The sequence below is a fragment of the Ammospiza nelsoni genome, chromosome 30, assembly GCF_027579445.1.
Source record: "Ammospiza nelsoni isolate bAmmNel1 chromosome 30, bAmmNel1.pri, whole genome shotgun sequence".
Taxonomy (NCBI): domain Eukaryota; kingdom Metazoa; phylum Chordata; class Aves; order Passeriformes; family Passerellidae; genus Ammospiza; species Ammospiza nelsoni.
In genome coordinates this window covers 3,714,721-3,729,847 of record NC_080662.1, presented here as the reverse complement: position 1 = coordinate 3,729,847, position 15,127 = coordinate 3,714,721, and the positions used below count along the sequence as shown (strand labels likewise).

General features: G+C 49.3%; 1 protein-coding gene across 1 annotated transcript in view; it reads left to right on the top strand.

The window, feature by feature from the left end:
- Positions 1-15,127, top strand: part of DOCK5 (dedicator of cytokinesis 5) — a 79,379-nt gene that overhangs the window by 12,944 nt on the left and 51,308 nt on the right. Inside the window, exons 2-5 of the mRNA XM_059490684.1 lie at positions 3,245-3,328; positions 10,171-10,211; positions 11,068-11,123; positions 11,905-12,001. Coding sequence (XP_059346667.1) covers positions 3,245-3,328; positions 10,171-10,211; positions 11,068-11,123; positions 11,905-12,001 — 278 coding nt within the window. The remainder of the gene's footprint in view (positions 1-3,244; positions 3,329-10,170; positions 10,212-11,067; positions 11,124-11,904; positions 12,002-15,127) is intronic.

Below are 15,127 nucleotides of genomic sequence, written 5' to 3'. Positions count from 1 at the left end.
GCTGCTTTTCATCTGGGATGATGAAAGGAGCAGGATCAACACTCTGAAGTGAATTTCAAAGGACAAAATCACAGCTGAAGTTTAGCTCGGAGCAAAAAGACTTAACTTCAGATATTGCTGCAAATTTGAATACAAAAGTCTCTGTATTATTTTTCCTTCTTCCTTTCTTGCTGCTCTGTCAGGATTTAAGTGAAGGGGTTTTATTTTTCCACACCATGCCCATGTTTGTGATGTGAAGCTTCCTTTTCCTTTCAAGTCAGTGAGAGGTCACGGAGGGGGCTCCCAGCACAAATCCCTGCAGATGGGATGGCTGGGGACAGCTCTGACTTCCAGCAGCAGGAAACATCCCTTGCAACCAGCAAAGTTCCCAGGGAAAATATGCCAGCAATTTGTCTTTTATAATCTTGTACATAAGCATGAGGGAGGAGGTTTCAGACAGTGACCCTCTGTTCTGGCTTAGTTCAGTCTGGCAGGGCAAGGAAAGATAAAATTGACTTTTTTTGGTTGTTTTTTTTGATGTGGGAGTTCCTCCAGGTTGTAAATGCTGCGTGTTGGGATGTGAAACCTGCCTGGTGGAGCAGGCAAGGGGAAGGGATGGGGAGTGCAGGGCTTGGTTCTGTCTTGTGGCTGCTGTGATCTTCAGGAAGGGGAAGGGATGGCTGGGTCCTCCCTGGCGCTATTGGGGCTCAATTAACTCTGTGTTCCCAGCAGGAAGGCTGGGCCTGCGTCCACCCACCTTTCCCTGGGCAGCAGCTGATGGGAAAAATGCAGCCTGGTGTTTGTATAATGGGTGATTGTCCCAGAAAAACCCACGGGGGCATGTGGGGATTGTGTGTGGGAATCCCTGGGTGCAGCAGCCCTGCAGGGGCCAGGCCAGGGGGGAACTGGGGGTGCTCCAGGGCTGGAACCCCCCTGCAGGGCTGGGAGAGATGGGAATGGTCATCTGGGGAAGGGAGAACTGGGAATGCTCATCTGGAGAGGGGAAATTCCAGAGAGAGCTGGGAATGCTCACCTGGAGAAGGGAAATTCCAGAGAGAGCTGGGAATGCTCACCTGGAGAGGGGAAATTCCAGAGAGAGCTGGGAATGCTCAGCTGGAGAGGGGAAATTCCAGGGAGAGCAGGGAATGCTCAGCTGGATCCAGGGAGAGCTGGGAATGCTCACCTGGAGAGGGGAAATTCTGGGGAGAGCTGGGAATGCTCACCTGGAGAAGGGGAGAGCTGGGAATGCTCACCTGGAGAGGGGAAATTCTGGGGAGAGCTGGGAATGCTCAGCTGGATCCAGGAAGAGCTGGGAATGCTCAGCTGGGTCCAGGGAAGGGTCCAAGGGGAGCTGGGAATGCTCATCTGGAGAAGAATCCAGGGAGATCTGGGAATGCTCACCTGGGGAAGGGAAGGATCCAAGGAGAGCTCAGAGCCCCTTGCAGGGCCTGAAGGGGCTCCAGGAGAGCTGGAGAAGGGATTTGGACAAGGGATGGAGGGACGGGACACAGGGAAATGGCTCCCACTGCCAGAGGGCAGGGATGGATGGGATGTTGGGCAGGAATTTTTCCCTGTGAAGGTGGGGTGGAATTCCCAGGGAGCTGTGGCTGCCCCTGGATCCCTGGCAGTGCCCAAGGCCAGGCTGGAGCACCCTGGGACACTGGGAGGTGTCCCTGCCATGGCAGAGGGTGGCACTGGATGGGATTTAAATCCCCTCCCAACCCAAAACCACTCCACAATTCTCATTCACATTCAGCTTTGGCCACGAGCATTATCCAGATTTTTCTATTAGAATGTGAATGGAATTTTTACTTCTGGGCCAGGTCTGGGGTGTTTAAGGTGTCTGAGCCACACAGCCAGCTCACCAGCCAGCTTTAAAATCCTGATTTGCAGCCCCTTTGTGGGGAGGGAGAGGAAGGTGGGTGTGGAAGCAGCTCTTAGGAGCAGATGTGCAGTAAAATTCCCGTGGTCCTGTGGAAACCATGGATTCGGAGCATTGTCCATGAGTGTGTGGCTCCAGGGAGCAAACCCTGCCTGGGGTCAGGGATCCTGCAGGGATGCACATCCCCAGGCTGCTCCTGCTGGGCTGTTTGTAGCCACAATATTGTGAGGAAAGCTCTGATCTGGGAGAGAGTTTGTGGTGGTGAAAGCCCCAGGCTGTGCTGGAGCCGTGCCAGGAGGCAGAGCCCCTCACCCCATGGGAATGGGAGGCACTCCATGGGAATTTCCTGGCAGAAGAGCTCTGGTTTTTATTTATTTATTTCATTTCCAGTCCAGAGCTCCTCAAACCCAAACCTTGGGAAGTTTCATGAATTGTCCTCTGAAAATATTTGGCTGGTTTTTTTGACTTCTTTAAAACAAATGTGTTTGTTCACCAATGGATTTCCTTAGGGATACATAAATATGGGAACTTTGTGTTTGGGGAGATTTCATTGCTGAAATTTTGGATTTCATTGCTACATTTAGGATGTGATCTATTCTTAAATCAGTATTTTAAATAAATCAGGGGGTCTGGGTTTGATCTGCTCTGACTTTGCTGACAATTCCTTGATCCACATCAAAGCATTTCACTGATTTTATGTCTTTTTACTTGGTTTGGAAGGAAATTCCATCTAAACTTTCTCACCTGGCCCCAGGGAGGGCTCTGCTTTGCCCGGTGAATCTGCAGCAAGTCCCAGGGAAAAGGCACTCCAGCACTTAATCCTCTTCCCCCTGGAAATCCCATCAGCATCCAGCTTAACTTTGTCTTTGGGAGGGATTAAATTCACACAGAATCCCAAGTTTTGGTGCTAAAATTGGTTCTTGACTGGGGAGAGCCTTTGGCAGCAAACAAGTGTGATTTGGTTTGGGAAGGAGTGGTTTGGTGTGGGATGGGGTGGGTTTTATTACAGCATCCCATTTCTGATGTGTTCTGATGCTGGAGTTACCCTGAGACAGACTGAAAAATGAGAATTGCAGCAGTGATGTGCCTGAGGTGCTGGTGGCTCTGTGGGCAGGTTTTTGGCCAGGTGGGAATGCTCAGCTCCCCAGAAGGTGTCCCAGGCCTGTCTGGAAGGTAAAACCCCTTTTGTTGTCTGTTAGTGATACTTCTCCATGATAAACTCTGGGGATTGGTCCATGGTGCCCTTTCCCAGTGGGTCCCATACCCAGGGTGACTCCATCCCTTTGTTCCTTTTCCCAAACCCTGCCCTGCCTTTGGAGAGCCCATTCCCAGAGCTGATTCCCTCATGGTTCTGATTTGTCCCTTTTTCTCCCCATTTTTCAGCCATCTACAACTATGAGGCCGTGCAGGACGTGGAGCTGTCCCTGCAGGTAGGGGACACTGTTCACATCCTGGAGATGTATGAAGGTAGGTGCAGCTCACAGGGGCTTTGAGAGGAAAATAGGGACAAATCAAGATTATTTTTCAAATTTTAGATTGTATTTTCAACTCCTGTTATACCCCAAAGCACAGAATTTGCTGTTGCCTCTTAATTTTTAAAATAGTGTTAAAATGCAGAAATGCAGAGGGTTTCTCATCTCTGTGCTGTTCCAGGCAGAGTTTATCAAGGTCAGGTTTCACCAGCATCTCAAGGCAGCACTAAAAGGGAAAGAAACATTTAATTCTGGCTGTTCACTGCTGGTTTCACCTCTTTGCTTTGGCTCCTCTTTGGGCCAGGCCAGGCATCTGTGCTCATGGTCCTGCTGGAAAATAAGAATAATAATTTTAAAAAAACCCTTAGTTTTTAACCTGAGTGAGTTCTTGATCTGAGTGGATGGTAGAAAAGGAGAGGGAAGGGCTGATTAGTTCATAGTTCATGTTGTTTGGTGTTGTAATATCACAAACTGGCATTAAATGTTGTTAAAATGCTCCAGTTGTGGAGCTTCCATGCCCTTTTTAGGCTGTTTCTCCTCGTCCTTCACTGGGACATTTTTCATACCTTAATGTAAACCACAGAGTAAACAAAGTTCTTAATTTAAAGATTAAAATGACTCTTGAGTGTTTCAACTCTCCCTATCAAATTTGACTCTTTGACAACGATTTCAATATTGAGACTGGAACAGAGCCATTCAGTCATTTTAAGGAATGCTCTGGTCACTGCTTCCCTCTCCAAAACTCAAAGGTAAAATATAAATCCAATTATTTTCAACAAGCAGCATTGATTTGAATGAAGATTCTGTGCTCAGGATCAGCACTGAGAACAGGGAGCTGCTCCTTTTTCGTTTGTTCTTGGCCCTTTGTTCCCTTTCCATGCTCAGACCTGGGAGCATCTCCCAGTCCTGGCAGATTCTGTCGTGGTTTTACCCCCTGTGGGTGATCGTGGTGGGGGAGAGGGGAAAAAGGGAAATACCCCATGGAAATCACTGATTTATGACATGGTTCTGCAAAAAGACACAGAAAAGGGGGAGGAGAACTCCCTCAGGAAGAGGAGGCATCTTGGACTTGCCAAAATTTGGGAGATTTACTTCTTTCTCCCTATTTTTAATTTTTTTATAATTGTTTTGCCCCTATTTCTTGTAATCAGTTCAACAGAGACAGGAACAAGGAATGAATACATAAATGGCACCTTTTTTTTTGGCCTGAAATCTCCCAGTTTGGAGCTTTGTCAGGAGAAAATTGCCTGTGAATAGTTTGGGAGAGACGTGAATGTTTTCATGTGTGGAGGGGAAAGTGATGGCTCCCAGATGCTGAGCCATCAGTGGGGAGCAGGAATCTGTGGCTGAGGCACCTCAGGGCACCAAAAATTCCCTTTTGTCAGCAAGAGCAGCCAGAAATCCAGGCCAGACAGTTGGGAGTGTACAGGAGGAGATGCAGAGATGGTGACTCTGCTCTAATTTCCCATAAATTCACCTCAAACCCTCCCCATTCTGATATTCTGCCTGCCTGGGAGGAGCTTCTTATTCTTCCCGAATCTCTTTTTTTGGGATATCAGCTCTCAGCTGTGTTCCCAGCTCTCTGGGGGTCTGCTTTGGAGGATAAACATTCTCACAAGAGGCTTTTTCTGCTCCTTTTCATGCTAATGCTGCCTGCTCACCACTAGAGCTGATAAAGACTGGTTTTGTTCCTCTAATCACTGCTCTTATCTGGACACACAAGCCTCGAGTGAGGAGAAGTTTCCATGGAACCAGGGCGGGGGCTCTGTGGGAGGAAAGGCTGGAATTGCCCTGTGGAGGCATTTTTGGGGCTGGGAGATTCCCCATGAAGTCATTTTTTGGAGGGTTGGGACATGCCCTGTGGAGTCATTTTTTAGGGTGGGAGATGCTCTGTGGAGTCATTTTTTGGGGCTGAAGATGCCCTGTGAAATAATGAAATATGTGAATATGGGAAATATGTGAAATAATTTGTGGCGGTTGGGACAAGCCCTGTAAAATCATGTTTTGAGGGGTTGAGAGATGCCCTATAAAATAATTCTTTAGGGTGGGAGGAGGAAGGCCCATGAAGGCATTTTTGGGGCTGGGAAATTCCCCAGGTAGTTCTTTTTTGGGGTGGAAGATGCCCTGTGGAATCATTTTTGGGGTGGGAGATTCCCCATGAAGTCATTTTTTGGGAGGTTGGGACATGCCCTGTGGTGTAATTTTTTGGGGCTGGAGATGCCCTGTGAAACAGTTTTTGGGGATTGGAGCAAAGCCTGTGAAATCATTTTTGGGGGTTGAGAGATGCCCTATAAAATAATTCTTTGGGGCTTGGAGGAGGAAGCCCTGTGAAGGCATTTTTGGGGACTGGGAGATGCCCCATGAAGTCATTCTTTAAGGGGTTCCCTTAAAATTGGTGTTGGGGGTTTTTTGGGGGTTGAGAGATGCCCTGTGAAATAATTTTGGGGGGTTGGAGCAAACTCTGTGAAATAATCTTTGAGGGTTGGGAGATACCCCATAGAATAATTCTTTAGGGTGGGAGGAGGAAGCCCTGTGAAGGCATTTTGGGGCTGGGAAATTCCCCAGGTAGTTCTTTTTTGGGGCTGGAGATGCCCTGTGAAATAATGAAATATGGGAAATAATTTGGGGGGGTTGGAGCAAACTCTGTGTAATCATCTTTGGGGGTTGAGATAATAATAATTCTTCGGGGTGGGAGGAGGAAGGCCCATGAAGGCATTTTTGGGGCTGGGAAATTCCCCAGGTAGTTCTTTTTTGGGATGGAAGATGGCCTGTGGAGGCATTTTTTGGGGCTGGGAGATTCCCGTGAAGTAATTTTTTAAGGGGTTGGGACATGCCCTTAAAAATGGTGTTGGGGATTTTTTGGGGGTTGAGAGATGCCCTATAAAATAATTCTTTGGGGCTTGGAGGAGGAAGCCATGTGAAGGCATTTTTTGGGAGATTCCCTGAGTAGTTATTTTTTGGGGTTGGGACATGCCCTGTGGAGTCATTTTTGGGGTGGGAGATGCCCTGTGGAGTCATTTTTGGGGTGGAAAATGCCCTGTGGAGTCATTTTTGGGTTGGGACATGCCCTGTGGAGTCATTTTTGGGGTGGAAGATGCCCTGTGGAGTCATTTTTGGGTCACCTTACCTTGCCCATAGCTGAGGGCATTCCCAGGCTGTCAGTGCCATCCCTTAGGGGTTCAGGGGAGTTTTGGGGCTGTGCAGAGGCTCTGGGTGCAGCAGCAGCCCCTGGGTGTTGTCACTGTCACTGCCCAGCCCGGGATGCTCAGGAGCCCATCCCACCATGGCCCCAGGGCTGGTGCTCCCGGTGTTCCAGAACATTCCTGCATTTCCTGCTGTTGGCAGGCAGCAGCGGTGCCTTCCTCAGCCTCCTGGAGTTCTCTGTGCTCTGGGGTTGTGGCTCTGCAGGGATCCAGGTGGATCCATCCCAGCTGGGCTCTGGTGTTTGCAGTGAGTGTCATCTGGTCCCAGACACAGCCCTGAGAGAGCTGAGCTGCTCTGGGGCTCAGGCCCAGGCAATAAAGGGGATTTTGGGTGCATTTTGGGGCAGCTCTGAGCTCTCAAACCTCTCCTGAAGTGGCTCCCAAGCCCTCTGGGCAGTCCCTGCAATCAGGTGCTGCTCCTGTGCTGCCTCACAGTGCCAGGAAACTTCCGGAAATTGCAAAATCCCTGCTTGATTGTGGTGCAGCTGCAAGGGCTGGAATCACAAAATATCCTGAGTGGAAGGGACCCACAGGGATCATCCAGTCCAACCCCTGGCCCTGCACAGACACCCCAAAATCCCACCCAGACTGGGGCTGAGGCTCTGAACATGCTTGGCCTCTTGTTCTCCAAGCCCCAGTTTCCAAGTTAGGCTGATGCAGTTGGGGTGGGTGGTGAAGGCACCTGGGAAGATTTGGGTGTGATAACAGAGGGGGTGATAAAACAAGGGGTGATAACACAGGGGGTGATAACACAGTGGGGATAAAACAGGGGGTGATAACACAATGGGGATAAAACAGGGGGGATCACACAGGGGGTGATAACACAGTGGGGATAAAACAGGGGGGATCACACAGGCAGTGATAATACAGAAGGGATCACACAGGGGGTGATAACACAGGGGTGGATCACACAGGGAATGATAACACAGGAGGGATCACACAGGGAGTGATAACACAGAAAGGATCACACAAAGGAGATCACGCAGGCAGTGATAACACAGAAGGGATCACACAGGGGTTGATAACAGAGAAGGGATCACACAGGGGTTGATAACACAAGGGGAATCACACAGTGGGATCACACACAGCAGGGATAACAAGGCAGGGAATAACAGAAGGGGATGACCCAGGGAAATGGATTCATTTTTCTGACCTGCAGCTCCCCTGTGCCAGGGATTCATCAGGGGGTGACATCCCTGGAAATTCAGCTCCAGCTTGGATAAGGGACATAGGGAAGGAGGTCAGAGGGAAACCACAGGCTGAGCAGTGTGACTGAAGGTTCCAGATATTTCCAGTACAAGCTGTCCATGGAGTCATTGAATGCTTTGGGTTGGAAGGTTTGTTAAAATCGTTCTGTCCCACCCCCTGCCATCTCCCACTCTCCCAGATTGTTCCATCCTGGCCTTGGGCCCTTCCAGGGATGCGAACACTTGCAGGGATGTTTCTGTGTGCCCGTAACAATCTGGGTAGGACACCTGAGAGCTCTCAGATCTCTTTTCTTGGATCCTTTTTCCTTTTACACACACAGAGCCAAACCCACTGCGGATCCCGGGGCTGTTAGTTCAGGTCCCACACTGCAGAACAAGGTTTTGTTTTCCCCTCGTGTCTCTGCCTGCAGAAGGGCAGGAGCTCTGGACAAGATTTCTCCTTCCCCTGACAAGAAGACACTCAGTGCATGTTCCTCCTGCCTGCCAGGGGTTCAGCACTGTGCACGTGCTGCACAATACAGGAAAAGCAGGGATTGGAAAAGGAACCTCGCTGCCTCCAGGACTTTGGAGGCTGCTGCAGTGCAGGGAGTCTGTCCTTGAGCAGGGAGCTGGGAGGATGCTTTGCTGTTGAGGGGAACCTCTCCCAATCTGCAGGATTGATCATGATTGTTGTTAGCTGTAGGATTTCAGGGGAGCTGTGGGTGGAAGGAATGTGTGCTCACATACCGTGACCCCTGGCAGGTTCTGTTCTGCTGAAAAGAAGTTTACCTTGAATTTGTTCCTGCTTTCAGTCAGCCCTGGGGAGGGTGAAGCAATGCCCTGAGTGCTGTGGGACAGGACGGGCCCCCAGGAGGAGGAACAGGGACCTTGTGGTCCCACATGTGACCTGGCCTTGCATCACAGGGGAGAGCTCGATCATCACTGCGGTGTTGTCCTTAGATTTTTTCTTTTCCATACTGCATCAAATCCACTTATTGAAGGGTAAAGTTGAGGACTTGATCAACTAAAAAAACCCAACAAAACAACAACCCCAAACTTTTAGTAATTTCTTTGCAAGTCTGCTGTTTTTTTGTTTTCACTCAGATTTCTGTCTGAGTGTTTGAGCAGCTGAAATTTTTCATGTCATCATCAACTGCAAAACCTTTCTCCATTTTTAGCCCATCTCTGCTTGGGGAAAACACTCAAAACACTTAAACAGATTTAAGATTTAAGCAGATTTTGGGTTTCTTTTTAAGAAGAAATCATGTAATTAATTGACCACTGCCCAAAGACTGATGTTCCTGTTAGTGATGGATAAAGTTATTGAAGGTGGGAGCAGAATTCCGACACAAGTTGCATGAGGTGCTTGCAGAAACAGCTTTGCACAATCTGGCCCAATGTGCTTTTATGCAATGATTGCAAAATATTTTACAGGAATGGGGGGAAGGCCAGGGGGCCCTTTGAAGCAGGAGGAAGTTGTGCTGTCAAAGGGCTGAACGTGTTAAATGGGATTGAAATCCCTCCTGGTAAATGCCATGAGCTCTGTCTCCCACCCTGAGTAATTTGTGCTTTCCCCTTCAATTAATGACAACTTAGATAAAAATAGAACCTAAATCTTCTCATCCCTAATCCAGGACCTCATCCATGGCTCCATGAGCAATGGATAATCTTGTTTTCCTCCTGTGGAAAGAAATGGAATTTCTTCTTTCCTCCTAACTTGTTACTGGAATATTGGAAGTTTTGAGGTGGAGGTACCTACCGATTGCTGGAGAAAGGGCACAAAGCTGCATTTCAGAAAATAAATAAATAGAAATACAACCACATGCATATAAAAATACTCCAAAAAACCTGAATTAAATCATTCTAAGCTCTAATTTATGGTTGAGGAGTGTCAGATCCATGGTTCTTTATAGAACTTTCTTTGATAAATATAGGAATATTGGAGGGACCAACAATAAAACCACAAAAAAAAAAATCCACAAAAAAAAAATTAAAACCGAACCCAGAGAAACCAGTCTCCCCTCCTCTCTTCTTTGCCTGATTATTCCCTTAAACCCCTTTGCCTTCTTGATGCTGCCACTCAGCTGGACATAATCTCCTTGGATGGGCTTTAATGTCCCTCCCAACCCAAGCCAAGCCATTCCATGGAAATCCTGGGTAAAACCCAGGTGCCAAAGAGAGGAGAAATGTTCTCTCAGAGACATCTGCTCCTGAGGCCTGGGCAGCACAATTGTTGCTTCTGTCTTACAATTTTTAGATCTTATCAAGGTAGGATTGATAAACAGGATTTGTGTCAGGGCAGGGAGCTCAGCTCCTACAAACAGAGCTGTCTTCCCAGGAGTGGATCCCAAATTGGTGTTGTAGAGAGGTGGTGAGAATCACAATTTGTATTTAATTGCTGTCAACAGGAACTAATGAAATACAAATATCTGTGTTTGCTTTGCCAGGCTGGTACCGAGGATACACACTCCGCAATAAATCCAAGAAGGTACGACCTCACTTTTGGGTGGCTCCCATTTTAATTTCTCACCTTGCCAGACCCCATCTGGTGCTGAAAACTCCTGTATTTCTTGTCTTAACCTCAGGCAGGACTCCTGTCCTTAGTGACAGAAATCAATGACCTTGAGCTGAAAGTTCAGAGCCATGTGTTGGGAATTCCTCCATTGGAAGCATGAGGAATGCAGTTGGAGCTTCCAAAATTACCTGTTCCCATCTCCATACAGGAGATTATTGCTTTATCATGATGCTCTGGGACCTGTGCACATCCAGCATTAGTTATGTTTAATGGGAACATCAGACTTTTGACTGGAAAATATTCCAGAAATTACACATCCCTGGCTCTCAGCCAAGCTGCTGGAGCTTGGGCTGGAAGCTGCCTGGAAGTCCAGGTTCCCCCAGGAATGCTGGCACCTCTCCTGTGGTAACATCCCCCACAGCTTCTGCTTTTAGGAATAAAGAGGGGAGAAAAGGGAACAGAAAAGGATTCCAGCATTTCCAGAAGGTTTCTCTGCAACAACAAAAATTTGGGAATTTCTGCAGGTGCTGGTGGTGGGAGCTTTTCTAGGGAGCACAGGGTAGCCTGACTCCAGGAATATTTCATGGCAGTGACTGATAATTTTCAGGAATTTCCAGCATTTTCTGCAGGAAGATGAGGGTCATTGGTGTAAAACAAGGAATCAGCGTCTCTGAGTTGCCCGTGTGGAACCTGCTGCTCCTCTCTGTCCTTTTTTCCTGGCATACTGGGACATTTCTTACTCCTTTCCCCCGTTTTTTGTTAAATGTCTTTCTGTCACATCCTATCCCACAGTAGGATTGATTTATTTAATTTCTCTCTTTATTTTTAGGGCATTTTCCCAGAAACTTACATCCATTTGAAAGAGGCCATCGTGAAGGACCGGGGGTAGGTTGGCACTTCTTTGGCAGCAAAACCCAGGGAATTTCATTCCCTTTAAACCCCAAAAGAACCAATTTATACAGCTGTGGCTGTCACAAAACCAGGGTGTATCTCCTGAGCTGGACTAGCAATGCATAATTCCATTTTTCGGAGCACTGACAAAGCAGAGCAGTGGGGAGTAGGGGCAGCAGGAGATGATTTGCAGGGTTGAGGAAGCTCTGCTGGACAAGTCAGTAGTGGGGAGGGTCAGTCCGGCTCCATCCAGCTCCCCTGGGACTCCTGGAAGCCACAGCAGACTCCTGCTGGCAGCCAGGGCCCAGCAGGAGCGTGGATTCCTTCCTGTCTTGGAAAACACTGGAGGAAATGACTCCTCCTTGGATTCCTTGAGCTGTATCTGTGCTCGTAAAGTGAGAGCAAAACAGCGGCTGCAAAGGAAGGAACTTTATAAAACACTTCTTTTCAACTCTTATTTTCAAGTAACTGTTACCATTGCATGTGGGGATTCTTCCAAATTTAATTTCTGTCTCTTTATCCTGCGTTTGGAACAAATCCACGGGGAATAAGAGGAGTGAAAGAAGCTTGAAGCATTTTGCATTAAAAATGGATGATGAATGTGGATGTGTGTGTGTTGAGAACAGCTTAAGGGTCTTGATATCATGTGTGAGTGAATTGTGTGAACATCAACTCCTCTGGAATTTCCATTTTTTCATTTATCAAAAAAGGGTGTTTTCCATTAAGTTCAAGCCCTGAGTGTGAAAACTCTCTCTGATGTCTCCCTTCTCCCCAGGCAGCACGAGACGGTGATTCCCAGTGAGCTGCCCCTCGGCCAGGAGCTGACGGCCACACTGCGGGAGTGGGCAGTGATCTGGCACAGGCTGTACGTGGTGAGTGCTGGGGCTGTGAGGGGAAATCAGCCTGGGGGGAGTGGGCAGTGATCTGGCACAGGCTGTACGTGGTGAGTGCTGGGGCTGTGAGGGGAGATCAGCCTGGGAATCGGGGCTGTGAGGGGAGCTCAGCCTGGGCCTGGTGGCTGTGAAGGGAGCCCAGCCTGGGAATGGTGGCTATGGGGGGAGTGGGCAGTGACCTGGCACAGGCTGTACGTGGTGAGTGCTGGGGCTGTGAGGGGAGCGCAGCCTGGTAATGGTGGCTGTGAGGGGAGCTCACCCTCTGAGGGGAGCTCACCTGGGCTGGGGCCTTGGGGGGAGCTCAGCCTGTGAGGGGAGCTCAGCCTGGGGCTGGGGCTGTGAGGGGAGCTCAGCCTGTGAGGGCGGCTCAGCCTGGGGCTGGGGCTGTGAGGGGAGATCAGCCTGTGAGAGGAGCTCAGCTTCTGAGGGGAGCTCAGCCTGGGGCTGGGGCTATGAGTGGAGCTCAGCCTGGGGCTTGGGCTGTGAGGGGAGATCAGCCTGGGAATGGTGACTATGGGGGGAGTGGGCAGTGATCTGGCACAGGCTGTTCGTGGTGAGTGCCAAGGCCGGGGCTGTGAGGGGAGCTCAGCCTGGGGCTTGGGCTGTGAGGGGAGATCAGCCTGGGAATGGTGGATATGAGGGGAGATCAGCCTGAGGCTGGGGCTGTGAGGAGAGCTCAGCCTGGGAATGGTGGCTGTGAGGGGAAATCAGCCTGTGAGGGGAGCTCAGCCTGGGGCTGGGACTGTGAAGGGAGCTCAGACTGTGAGGGGAGCTCAGCCTAGGAATGGTGGCTGTGCAGGGAAGCTCAGCTTGGGAATGGTGGCTGTGAGGGGAGCTCAATCTGGGAATGGTGGCTGTGAGAGGAGCTCAGCCTGGGAATGGTGGCTGTGAGGGGAGCTCAGCCTGGGCTCTGCAGGGAGCTCTGTGCCTCTGCCTGGGGCAGAACTGAGTGATGGAATGGGGCCTGGGGTCTCAGAGTGTTCAGCTGTGCCATGTGACAGAGGCAGGGTGACGCTGTGGGTGTCCCTGCCCTGGAGCAGCAGGGCCTGGCACAGGTCACACTGTCACCGTGTCAGGGCTGCCTGGAGGGCCCAGCTCACCTGGGAGATGCAGGCCCTGCTCTGCCTGTCCTTGCCAGCCCTGCACGAGGGCAGGAAAGCCCAGCTGGGCACAGGGCTGGAGTGTGACACAACTGTGGGCAGGGTGGGCTCTGCTGGGCTGGGAGGGCTGTAGGAACCCCATGGACTGGCTGATCCCCACCCAGAGCTCCCCTGGGAAACAGGGACAGGGGAAGGGGCAGAACCAGGGATGTGTCGTGGGGGGAGAGGTGACAGAGCACATCATGGAATGTTCTGGGCTGGAAGGGATCACTGATCCAGCTTCTGGCCCTGCACAGACACCCCAAAATCCCACCCTGGGCATCCCTGGAGCAGTGTCCAAACCCTCCTGGAGCTGTGGCAGCCTCGGGGCCGTGCTCATTCCCTGGGGAGCCTGGGCAGTGCCAGCACCTCTGGGGGAAGAGCCTTTCCCAAAATCCAGCCTGACCCTCCCTGGCACATTCCCAGCCATCCCTGGTCCTGTCCCTGCCCCACAGAAGGAATTCCTTGGCTGCTCCAAGGTCTCCCCTGTCTGGGGCTCTCAGCAGGGTGGGGAAGGAGCTCTCATGTCCCAAATCCCTGAGCACAGAGTCCCCTCAGCAGTGTCACAAGCTGCCACTGCAGGGATCTGAGGACTGTCCTGCAGCAGGTGCTTCTTGCTCAAAGAAATGAATCCACAGGGAGTTGCTTTATTTTAAAGACACATTAAAGAGCCAAATTTGATTTTTCTTTGAGCAGCAATGAGTTCAGCCTGCACAAAATGTGCTCCAGTACTTTAATTAAGAAGAGGGAGTGAGTTGAAATGAGCTCTAATCACCCAGTGCAAGTTTTCCTATTGGAAATTTCACCCGGCCACAAATAAGTTTTGTTTGTGTGCCACGAAACCACAAGAATTTATTCCACCCTCTCAATTTAATGAGAAGCTCTACGTGATGGTATTACTGTGTGAAAAGAGAGTTTTGTTCCTGGCATTTTTTATTTCTGAATAACTTTCAGATCCCAGCCTCAGAATCTGTTTTTTTAACAAGCAGAAATCTTTCATGTTCCTGTGCTTAACCACAGTCTTAAAATAGGCTTGGAAAATGTTGTGGTTTAAAATGGATTTGAGTTTATTTTATTTTCCCTGCAGTATGTATTAAAATATTTTTTTAAAAAGCTAAAGGAGGAAGGAGGCATTTGAGGAGAAAAAGGAAACATGAGGGGATTTTTTATTTTGGCAGCATTTAATTTCACTTCTTTAATTTCTGTGGGTTTCATTGCAGCAGTGGCTTTATCTCCACTGCAAAATAAATACAAAAATGGGGAGAGTTTTTAATTGGTCTGCTTAATAGGAATTAGCTGTGGAGATAACTCAGGTCAAATTGAGGTCTGCTCTGAAAATTCACACGAATTGCCTTTCTTTGCAAGCTTTTTTATGTAAGAACATGGGGTGGGGGTTGTTTATGAAATAAATCTCAAATATCTTTTCTATGGTGCTAAAACCCCAAGCAGCCCCATCAGCACCTTGGTGTTCACCCAAATCAGAGGCAGGATTGTTTTCATACCTTTAAATTTGAGGGAAATATGAGTAGTTTATGTCATCCCTGTTCATTGCAGAGATGAGAATGGGGAGATAATTGCAATTAGGTTCTTTTTGTGCTGGGTGGGAGCAGGGGGGTTTGTAGCTCACCATGAACAGCTGCAGCCCCCAGGGAGCACCAGAAGCACCACTGGCTGTGGGGAGATGTGACCCAAACCCAGCTCCTGGCCTTTGGGATCTCAAACCCAGGGAAGGCTCTTAATGCAAAACCAGGCACTGAGTTAGGCTTGAATTTCTCCTTTGGAGCTGAATAACCTCAGCACTGTGCCAGTGACTCAAATCTGTGGCGAAAGAGTCAGAATCCTCCCAGGAGCTGCCCCACTGAGGTGGCAGAGAGAGAGGGAAGCCTGGGCTCCCTTTTTAATGGGTTAAATGTCTTCCCTGACACTTTAACAGCTTATTTACTTATCTAAGCACACACTGCCACAA